Here is an 11,685-nt window from a genome sequence, read left to right on the forward strand (position 1 = left end):
ATGGAATATGTTCTATAATTGCTGCTTTCTAAGAATATAAAGCCATAACTCAATTAATAGTCTGGATATATGTTTAAGTTTTTTAAACAGAGACACAAAAAACATGATATATGTTGACAAATACACACTTGAACATATATTTAAATATATAGGAGGAATAGGATATATGACTGACTTCATTATTTTCCAGATTTTACCAAAGGAAATTTGCTTTTAAAATCAGAAAGAAAAATAACTTTTCTTTAAAAACTGAATGGACTAAATATTTACCATTTTTCAGTTCCTTCAGAATACCTAATCAAACGTGTAGAGACTATTCATTATATGGTCTGCCAAAATGACTTTCCAGAGTGACGTTTTTGAAAACTTTAAAATTTTCCATTTATGTAAAATTATTTTAGTTTCAATATTAACTTAGAGTATTTGAAATATATGTTTAGACATTTAAAGATTTGTAGCTTTCAGCCAGTAGCAATATTTTCACTCCCTGGCATTTCTATGATGTTGATATTAAGCTTTTAAAATCCTTGATTATTGAAGAAAGGCAAGTAAATATCAGTTCTCATTTGGTGTCATAAAATACTTGAATACTCAAGAATTATTGGCCAAATTTAGTCATAATTTATGTTATGTTGATATTACATTTTTCCCTTGTTTATTTATTTACTAATTTTTAAATGGGCACATAAAAATTATATATGTTATTGTGTACAACATGATGTATACATGGCATACATATGTATACATGGTGGAATGGCTAAAATGAGCTAATTAACATGTAACCTTATATCATATTTAAAATCTCTCTTGTCTATTTTCAAGTATGCATAACATTGTTATTAATTATAGTCACCATAATGTATAATAATAGATCTCTTCAATTTATTTCTCTAGTTTAAATGAAATTTCTGTCTTTGACTAGTATCTCCCCAAACCTCCATACTCACTAGCATCTGGTAACCACCCTCGTATTTGTTCCTTCTATAAGTTAACTATTTTAGATTCAACATACAAGTGAGATTATAGTGTTTGTCTTTTTTTGACTGGCTTTTTTCACTTAACATGATGTCCTCCAGGTTCATCCAGCTAGCCTTACATTTTAATAACAGTCCAGTCAATACCAAGTTCTAAGTTTGTACTTGGGCTTTTTCCCATTTTGCTTTTTTAAAATAAGAAATTTCCTTTACTTTGAAAGATTTTAATTTTAGGAAGAAAAATGTATCTGAAAACTTTTTTCCTCTATTATTCTCTTTCACTTTAAAAATGAATGACATATTAAAATAAATGCTAGTTCTAAGAACTGACTTGCTGAATTTCAGATTGGAATACATTTAAGATGAAAATCCTGATACAACCAAATTAATTTTATGTCAAATATAGTTATTTCTCAGATACTTGTGTTAACTTTGTTGATTTGAATAAGCACAAACTAAAATTAGAATTTGGATTTCATTTTAAACCAGTTGTTCACATTATGATATGCAGAATTAATGGAATTTTTCCTTACCATTTAGGAAATACCAGACAGGAACCAAGGTACGGCTGCGCCTCCTAGATCTGGAGCTCACATCTCGGTTCCTGGGAGCAACCACAGACACAACAATACTGGAGGCTGATGCCATTCTCTTAGGACTTCAGGAAAGCAGAAAATCAAAAGAGTAACATCATGAAAAGTAAATGAACTTTGCCTAGTGGGTTCATGCCCTCTTTGTTGAACCTATATACTTATCAAGAATGTAATTAGAAAATTATGAAAAAATGATTGAATAAAGATATCATAAATGAAAACTGTAATTATGGTATAGTGCTTATTCATTAGAATTTTCTTTAGCTTGGTCCCCCTACATTTTAACCCACATTTTCCTTTGTTTCATGTGTTGGACAGTGATACACACTAAAAAGCAAAATAAAGCCAGGAATAGGTTACAGAGTGCCCAAGGACAGGTTGAAATTTAGGTATGGCATCAATGTGAGGTCATTGTTGAATATCTGAGGGAAAAGAGAAAGCTAGCCATGGGAGTGTCTGGGAAAGAATATTCCAACCGAGGCAATGACTATTGCAAAGGCCCTAAGTCTGGCCTGTGTCTATCCATAGGGAAAGGCAGGGAGGTACTTCTCAGCCAGAGTAGCTGAGTGTGTAAGAGGAGTAGGTGACAAATGCAGAGAGGCAAGGGAGGCCACGTTGGTCCTTTGGCTGGTGTTTCCTCTGATTGAGATGGAGGATTATTGGAGGGTCCTGAGCAGATAAGGGATATATAATCTGATGGAAATTTTAGCAGGATCCCTGCAGTAGATTGCCTAAGTAAACAGAAGATGAACAAGAGCTTCTGTAGCAAAATCTGGAAGGAGACTATCATGTCATCCAGGTTAGAGATGATGGCAGTTTGGACCAGAATGGTGGCAGTGGGGGTCATGAGAAGTGGTTGGTCTGGATGTATTTTGAAGGAGAGCCAGTGGGATTTCATTACTACTGGATATGGAGTATGGGAGAAGAGAGGAGTAAAGACAAAGTTTTTGGCCTGTGTAACTGGAAGAGTTCAATTGCCTTTAACTGAACTGGGGAAGAGCAGCTTTGGGAGAACTATCCAGAGCCTAGTTTTGGCCAATGTAAATTTGAGATGCTTATAAGACATTCAGATGGAGATGTTCTGATGGGAATTTGTACATGGGCCTTGAGTTTGTGGGAAAGGTCTACATGGAATAGAAACTTGCAAGTCAGACATTTTATCACACATTAGAGCATGTAGGTAAAAAATTGAGGCAAGATTCAAATGGGCGGTTTTGTTTCTCATGGCATCAACTGGAGTCATTCTGGGTCCTAGCTGGCCCACCTACTAGGGTACAAGACAACTTCACACATGCCTAGCATTTTGGCAGGGGTGACTGGAAAGTTGGGTTTAGGTAGGGCTATTAGTCAGGAAAGGACCTGTGGCCTCTCTAGATGGTACTTTGGGGGCTTGCCCCAGAGTGAGCATTCCAAGAGAGCCAAGACAAAACTATATGGCCTTTTCTGACCTAGTCTAGGAAGTCATATTGCTTCATACTCTCTCAGCTAATTGTTAAAAAAAAGAAAAGGAAAGAAATGCCAGCCCATAGTTAAGGGGAGGGGAATCACCCTCCATCTCTTACTGCAAATGTGATTGTAGAAGACTAAATGAGATGGGAGATATTATGGTCATCTTTAGAAAACAGTCTGCCACACCACTCTTCCCAAAGGTCACACCCAATATGCACACCTTCAAAATCTCAAATGAAAATTTCAAACCTCCCCTCACTATCCTTCCTGCTTTTGTGTACCCATTCAAACACTTTTTCAACAATCCGTGGAACTTCAGTCTATTAGCTCCCAGTGTTATCCTTCATCATCTCCAAGTTCTCACTGCCCTGCTTTCCCCAATTTAGAGTCATGCATCATCCTGTCACCTCACCCGCCTCATTTCTTACCTAGCAAAACTCCAGCCCCACTCAAAACTATTCACCTACTTCCTGCCTGTACCTGACCAACTCAACATTATGGGAGAAAACTTCACCATCATGTCAATTGCTGTCACTTTAAATTGGGAATTCCAAATTAAGATCTCAGATTAACATATATATTTATTGTCACTCCTTCTAAAACCCCATAAAATGACATTAAAGAGATGGTTGGAGAGATGGATCATGGATAGATGGATGAATGGATAAATAAATAAATGAATATCTACCCCCCACACACAAAAAAAGTATAAAAAAAAACCAGGAAAATGACAATAGCAACAAAATATTGCAATCTGGAAAGTAGATGGATGAATAGAAATTGCCTTAGCAGAAGAGATACAGACAGATTGTGAGTTGGCAGTGGGGAAAGCTGAGAATCAACCTGATTTACTACAGAATCCTCAGAATGTTCAGGAGCTGACCATGCTGGGCACTTCTGGATCTGGAGTGAAATATGTGTGGGGGAGGTCAAAATAAACATGACTGGGTAAAAGCTGAGAAGCAAGACCCTAGATTCCTTCTACCCAACTTTAGTGGTCCAGTTACCCCCTCTATCCAATGTGGCTGATTCCCTCCTACCCTAATGTAAGTGTGGCAATTCAGTATTTGGACTCTGGCTGTCTGCCTTTCTCTGTGGAGAGAGTGGGGAGGTGGATGCACATGTTCACTAAACCAGATATTTCACTGTGCTCTGAGAACTGGAAGCCAAAGAGAGTATCAATTAATAAATCATCTTAATTGTGGAGGAATGGTTGTCAGGAAAGAAGAATCTATGTCCTCTGATGTTTCAGATCCTGTAGCAAGATGCTATATTTCTGTTTTCAAACACCACCAAATAATTCTTTTCCATCTCTTATGACACTAATCTGTAGGCCAGCTTTTAATCTAAACTCATTCCCAGGCACACTGGGTTAAAATTGTGCCCCCCTCCCCAAATTTATGTTCACCTGGAACCTAGAATATAATCTTATTTGGAATAAGGACTTTGCTGATGTAAGTCAAGTTAACATGAGGTGATGCTGGATTGAGGTGGGTTCTAAATGCAATCTGACCGTTGTCCTTACACAATGAGGGAAATTTGCACACAGACACACAGGGAGAGTGCTGTGAAATAACTCTGCTATACATGAAATTCCATCTCTTTGGATTATAGTTATTCTCCCACAAATCAAGGGGTGCCAAGGATTGCAGACAACCACCTGAAGCTAGGAAAGGGGCATGGAACAGAATTTCCCAAGACCCTGAGAAGGAACCATTGTGCTGACACCTTGGTCTCATACTTCGGGCCTCTTGAACTGTGAGAGAATGAATTTTGTTATTTCAAGCCATCCAATTGTGGGAATCTTGTCAGGGCAACCCTAGGAAACCAATATACCAGGCGTATGTGGAGGTATGGTATCTGGACAGGAATTGATTTCCCAGTGTCTGTTCTAGAGCTTTGGCTCCATGATTCCCATTTGTACCTCTATTTATTTCCAGTTTCCTGTCTTTCATTCTTTGGTGGCCACTTCCTTATTGTGGTACAGCATGTCCTCCATTTGCAGCCTTGATGAGAACATCTATCAAGACCTCCAGATGTATTCAGCCTAGAGAAAACAGTTCCTCAAACCCCCCAGTTATCTATTTTAAGTCAACCAGGCTAAGATATCCTGGAGAAACAGCTCTCAGGGAACAATATTTATCCTTTAGTATTTTTAAAGTAAGGCAAGTATTTGAGTCAAGTCAGTTTTTTGTTTTTTTGTTTTGTTTTGTTTTTGGTTTTTGGTTTTTTTTGGAAACAGAGTCTTGCTAAGTTGCTGAGGCTGGCCTTGAACTTTCAGCCCCCCTGTCTCAGTCTCCCTAGTGGCTGGGATTACAGGCATCCTGGTACTTTTTTTGTTATAAGTCAATTCATCATGCCAAACAAAACCTATCTCATAAAGTTTTTGTGTCAGCTCAGGCCCTCCAGGAGGCAGACACTAGACAGAAAAGGACATGCACTTCTGGGGGAAATGCCTGTGAAGGATAAAAGACAAAGGAGCAGGAGTAGGTGGGGGAGGCTCAAACTGTGATGTCAACCTGACACCTGTGAAAGAAGGAGGATTGGGGAGGAAGAATCCAGACTGCAGTGAAATTCTCAGGCATTCCAAAGACTGCCAATTAGAAGAGTCCTGTATTAGGGATGGCTGGCCCTCCAGTGCTGCTCCCACCAAGCTTTGTCATGGAAATGCCCAGGGAGCATCACAGATAGACTCCGAAGGTATGGCCACTGGAAGCAAAGCTCTCTGCAGACTGCACAACCATACCCCCCTCAAGGGAGATCTCAGCAGTGCATTCCTAAGGCTACTGCAATTTCTACACATGCAAGTGCTGACACATAAAGGCTGGTACTGTTCTGACTTGTCTCCTGGTTTTCTGAACAAGAATATAAACTTGAAAAAGGTGATTTTTCAGTCATAACAGATTTGCCATGTCTGTAGAAGTCTAATTTTATTTGAAGTATAGATGTATCATAAGAGCATCTCAGCCCTTCTCAAATTTATTCTTATTTGGCCTACAATTTACTGACCAAATATAGCCAACTCCTAATTACCTATGATGATAGATACGGTATTGTGGATTATTCTTAATTATTTGTATTTAGCTTTATAGTATATATATTTTTTTCTATGAGGCAAACTTTTTTAAATTATAAAATAGACAAGCATATTTTATCATTTAAAAGCCATTTTAAATGCATAATTTTTTCATCATCCCAAACTGATGCTCTGTATTCATTAAATAATAACTCCCCATTTGTCCCCATCCCCAGCCCATAGTAACCACTGTTCTACTTTCCCTCTCTATGAATTTGACTATGCTGGGTATTTCATTAAGTGGAATTATATAATATTTGCCCTTTTGTGTCTGAATTTATTCCACTTAGCATAATATTTTCAAGGTTTATCCATGTGGTAGCATGTATCAAAACTTCATTCCTTTTTAAGGCCTTTTAAGTACATTGTGTGTCTGTATTCTCTGCATGGTGTCCTAGGGCAAAATGTACTTTCCACTCTTTAACTTTGGACTTGCTCTGGTCAATAGGATTTTAGTGCCAGTAATGTGCACAAGCCTGAAACATGCTTTTGAGCCTGGCTTTGCTCTCTGGCACAGATCCTCTTTCGCGACCCCCTCGCCAGCAAGGAAGACACGACACAGGATTCTTCTTTCAGCGGTTTATTCAGGCCTTAACTCTAGTCTTCTCTCAAGCGCGCTCTTTTTCCACGCCCTCACACACAGCCTAATAAAGCTTACTCAAGTCCAATCCAAAGCTGCCACGCGGGGTTTTCTCATAGGGTGTTGAGGGACAGCGCGCCAACTTTTCCTAATAAGGAGTTGTTTACCACGATCTACAACGGAGACCGGCGCCATCTTCTAATGGTGGCAACGGTCTACAAACACGGCTCACCACAGTTCCCCCTTATCTCTTAAAAAACAATGCAGGCGAAAGTAGAGGTCCTATCCCACTGTGCAAACATGGCTGCAATGTATGGCTCAGTCCTAAGGAGGCGCCTTCCCTAGATCTGACACCATATCAGCCGACGCCTTTTTTCGTGGGATGGGGCGTGGACGCCAAACCCGTATGCTATAGGACATGCTTCCCTTGAGGTCCGGAGACCGGATCACTCAAGTGCAGTGCCTTGCCTCGCATCCTGCATCGTGATGACGGTGAAAAAGAAAGGGGATTTTACAAGTAGCCGGTCAGTGACTATGAGGTTGGAAGTGGCAACACCATCCCTCAGCCCCTGAGAAAACGAAGGGTCCAAAGCATAAAGTGCAGCACCAGCATGGAAGCCCACCTGCGTGCAATGGCGACAAGGCCTGCAGAGTGCATGGGCCTTCCAAAACTGGGAAGGCAGGAAGAGGAGGGCATGCCAAACCCAGTGCAATGTCAAAGATGACTTGGGGTGCAATGGCCAAAACCCAGGAAATTATTGCTTAAGTTGCGCAAGCCAAACTTGTGGAGAGATACCATTCTCTAGGGCTGCAAAAGCCTGGACAATCATAGCCTTTTTCTTGGCTATGGCGAGCTCTTAGGCGACAGAAAAGCCACAGACAAAGGACAACCCCAAAACAACATATCGCTCCAAAAATGCCTACTCCCACCCATTCCTTAAAGAAAGAAAAGGCAGAAGACAGCCAATTCGTAAATTGGCCCAATGTCACAGGGTCCACACGAGTGTTGTTCAACATGGCAATTTGTGTCAGTTGGGTCTGGATCAACTTCTCTGCTTCCATGGACCAGTTTCCGGCCAGGTACTGTCCAATGATTTGAGAGGTATTTCTGGAATCATTAAATCTGAGAGATGTTATACATAGATGTGCACGATGATCAACACAACCCAAATGTACTAGGTCTGACAATTCCTCAATCTGAGCTTGGAGGAGATCCACCCTTTGATTAACGGCCAAAATTCCTGATAAAATATGTTGATTGATTTTACTTTGAGACTCTAAAATGCTGGAAGTTTGTTGGATGACCTGATTAACCGTGGCCGCAGTCTGCACTTGACTAGCCATGGCCACTCCGGCAGTGACCGCTGCAGCAGCAGACACGGCAACCGCTGTCACAATAGCTGCCGTGATTCCAAAATCCCTACGGCTCCTGAGCACCTCAATAATAGGGAAGGAGTCCGGATCCGCAGTAACCGGAATCGGGACGAAAGTCGGGACCTTCATAACAACTGCCGTGCTCCAGGATCCATTCCAACACTCAGACAAGACACATGTACAATTAGAACAGTCAATCATATCCGATTCTGTAGTATTGGTATCATTGATCAAAAGGAACAGAAACAGAGAATGAAGACAGACTGCTGCAGGGGGCAGTGTAGCATTGGACACCTGAGAATTGTATGAAATGTTTTTAAGCCTCCTACCATTAACAGTGTCCTGTACAGAGCCAGACACATTAAACAGCCAACTCTGGACTCCTCTCAATTGAGCCAGAGCAGAGACATCGGCTGTGGCCCCCTTTTCATTGGAAATCAACCATTGAAACCAAGACCAGCCTGTTCCTGTAGTGGAATTAGCCTTGGAAGAGTTATACAAATACCTTTTAAGAGAAGGGGAAAGAGAGAAACCCACAGCAACTTGGCGCTTCTCCCAAGAATGATCTTGACAAGGCGTGAATGTCGGGGGGAAAGAATAGTATGGGGTACAATAAGGAGAGGCCTTAAAATAAGTGGCATTACTAGCGTTAGAAAAAGCCACCGGGAGTGACACCTGGGAAATCATAGCCAAAGTGGTGATATTCATTTCGGTCGAATTTGTAGTCTCTCCTGAGCCCTCCTGTACCCCACTACTCACTTGGCTAAGCACCGCAGACAAGGTTCCCAGTGAGACCCTACTGTTCTGTAAGGGGTCCTCCCAATTGGTCAAATTGTTGCGCTGTAAGCGAATACAACGGGTTCTCAAGAAACTGAAGGAGAAAGTTCCCATGATATTAACACGAGAAAGGTTGAAAACCTGTTCCCCGTCTCCTCTAGGGGAGACACAAGGGGCAGACATCTCACATGAAGTAGAAAAAAGAGTGGGGAGGACACTAGAATTTTTATGGACCGGCATCGGCATCGGCCATGTCCGAGCTACCGCCCACCACTGCATCAGTAACATCTGGACCATCATCGTCTGTGATAGGGCCAGGATACTCAGCAGAATGAAGGGTCTCATCGTTGGACTCTTGTAGGGTCCCCCGTTGTTGGTCAGTTGTCTTCGAGACTTTTCTCGTTAGTCGTTCAGGGATCCACACCGGTTCCGCTCGGTCCTGTGGGAAAACACAGACAGAACCTCGTGCCCATGCCAGCATGGGATCAGGCCCATACCATTGTCCGGAAAGGACATCTTTCCACTTAACATACCCAAAATTCGGGGCAGAGGGCGAACAATGCCTATCTGCAGCAGAGCGCCCTTGGATGTCCAGATTTAAAAAATTGATAGTAAATAGAGTCAGGGAGAGGCGCTCTTTCGGGGAGTGGCCTAAGCCAATTCCCCCTTTTTGTTTTAGTAACATCTCTTTTAGAGTCTTATGAGCGCGCTCTACAATGCCCTGGCCTTGTGGATTGTAAGGTAAACCATGGACAAGTTGGATACCCATCTTGCTGCAAAAGGAAGAAAATTGTCGCCCAGTATATGCTGGACCATTGTCCGTCTTAATGGACTGTGGTAAGCCCCAGGCTGCCCAAGCTTCCAAGCAATGTGTGATAACATTTCCAGCTTTTTCCCCAGACAAAGCGGAAGCATAGATAATGCCAGAACAAGTATCTACAGATACATGGACATATTTAAGTTTACCAAAGTCAGGAACATGAGTAACATCCATTTGCCATATAGTTAAAGGCCGTAAACCACGAGGATTTACGCCTATAGAGGGAGGATGATGTAAAATCACACAATTAGGACAATCCAACACAATCTGTCGAGCATCAGCACGGGAGATGGTAAAACGTTTCTGAAGTGCTCGTGCATTAATATGAAACTTACTATGAAAGTTTCTAGCTTGATCTAAGGAGGAAATAGGGAACACCCAAGAAGGACGAGTAGCAAGATCTGCCTGGGCATTGCCCGCAGAAAGAGCACCCGGTAAACCTGTGTGGGCTCGAATATGCAAGGGGTAAAAACAGGCGGAACGATTCCAAATCAATGTTTGAAGATGGAGAAAAAGGGAAGACATTACTCCTGATGTGTGTATGGGACCCACTGCTTCCAACACCTTTAAAGCTTGAACTACATAGACAGAATCTGAGATTAAATTAAAAGGAAATGGACATTGTTCAAAAACTTTTATGACAATTTGCAGCTCCACCCATTGTGGATTACCAGGAGCAAACTGATGTTGGATAGGAGGTTGATCATTTATCACATAAGCTCCAATACCAGTCTTAGATCCATCTGTAAAGATATTTGCAGCTCCTGGAATAGGCGTGGAAGAAGTGATTTTAGGGAAAATGACAGGATGTTCCTTAATAAATGTAATAAGAGGATGTGATGGATAGTGATTATCTATCTCTCCTGGAAAAGAGCATCGTAATATAGCCCAATTATCCAAGTTAGCACATAAGACCAGAATTTGTTGACATGTATAAGGAACAATCACAGACGTTGGAGAGAAACCAAAAAATTGTACACTTTGTTGTATCCCTAACATAGCTAAGGAAGCAACTGCATCAGGATAATACTCAAGGGATTTTCCAGGGGACATACTGGATGTATCCACAGTAAAGGACCATCTTGCCATAAAACTCCAGTAGGTTGTCGCACAGTGGCGAGCACACATAGTTGGAGAGGTTTATCCTCTTGAAACCTACAAAGGCTAGCATGTTGTATAGCCTCTTCCACTTTAACCAACACTGACCTGGCTTCCTCAGTAAGATGTCGAGGGGAAGTAAGATCTGAATCGCCTTTAAGAATTTCATACAAAGGTTTTAATTCAACATTGGGAATATGTAGGTAGCTTCTAATCCAATTTATATCACCCAATAATTTTTGAAAATCATTTAGCGTCTGTAATTTATCAGTCCTCAGAGTTATCTTTTGGGGTGTGATAGCTTTACAAGAGATAGTAGCACCAAGATAATTAATGGAGTCCCCTATCTGTACCTTATCAGGTGAAATAAGCAAGCCTTTTAACTGTAGCAAATGTACTAAGTCAGTATAAGCAGCCTCCAACATACATTGGGTCTTTGCTGCTAACAAAATATCATCCATATAATGTACACACCTTAATGTTGGATATTTTTGTCTGAGTGGAGCAATAGTCGCACCGACAAACATTTGACACATGGTAGGACTATTTGCCATGCCCTGCGGCAGAACCACCCACTCAAACCTCTGATCAGGCTCCTCGTGATTACACGAAGGCAAGGTGAAAGCAAAACGTTCTGAATCTAGAGGATGTAATGGGATGGAAAAGAAACAATCCTTAATATCTATACATATCACTGGCCAATTATTAGGGATAGTAGAAAGCAAAGGCAACCCTCTCTGAATAGATCCCATGAGTTGCATTTGAGCATTAATAGCCCGTAAATCGTGCAGCAACCGCCATTTTCCAGTCTTTTTTTTAATGACAAATATGGGTGTATTCCAAGGAGAAGTGGATGGCCTTATATGTCCTAACTTTAACTGTTCTTGAATTAAAACATGTGTTGCAGTCAGTTTCTCAGAGGAGAGTGGCCACTGAGGCACCCA

General features: G+C 41.3%; 1 protein-coding gene across 1 annotated transcript in view; it reads left to right on the forward strand.

Moving 5' to 3' along the window:
* The window catches only part of Mrps28 (mitochondrial ribosomal protein S28), a 106,094-nt gene extending 104,300 nt beyond the window's left edge, over positions 1-1,794 (forward strand). Inside the window, exon 3 of the mRNA XM_027949386.2 lies at positions 1,515-1,794. Within this exon, the coding sequence (XP_027805187.1) occupies positions 1,515-1,662 (148 nt within the window). The 3' untranslated portion in view covers positions 1,663-1,794. The remainder of the gene's footprint in view (positions 1-1,514) is intronic.
* Positions 1,795-11,685: the final 9,891 nt, after the last annotated feature.

This window comes from Marmota flaviventris, chromosome 15 (assembly GCF_047511675.1).
Source record: "Marmota flaviventris isolate mMarFla1 chromosome 15, mMarFla1.hap1, whole genome shotgun sequence".
NCBI lineage: Eukaryota > Metazoa > Chordata > Mammalia > Rodentia > Sciuridae > Marmota > Marmota flaviventris.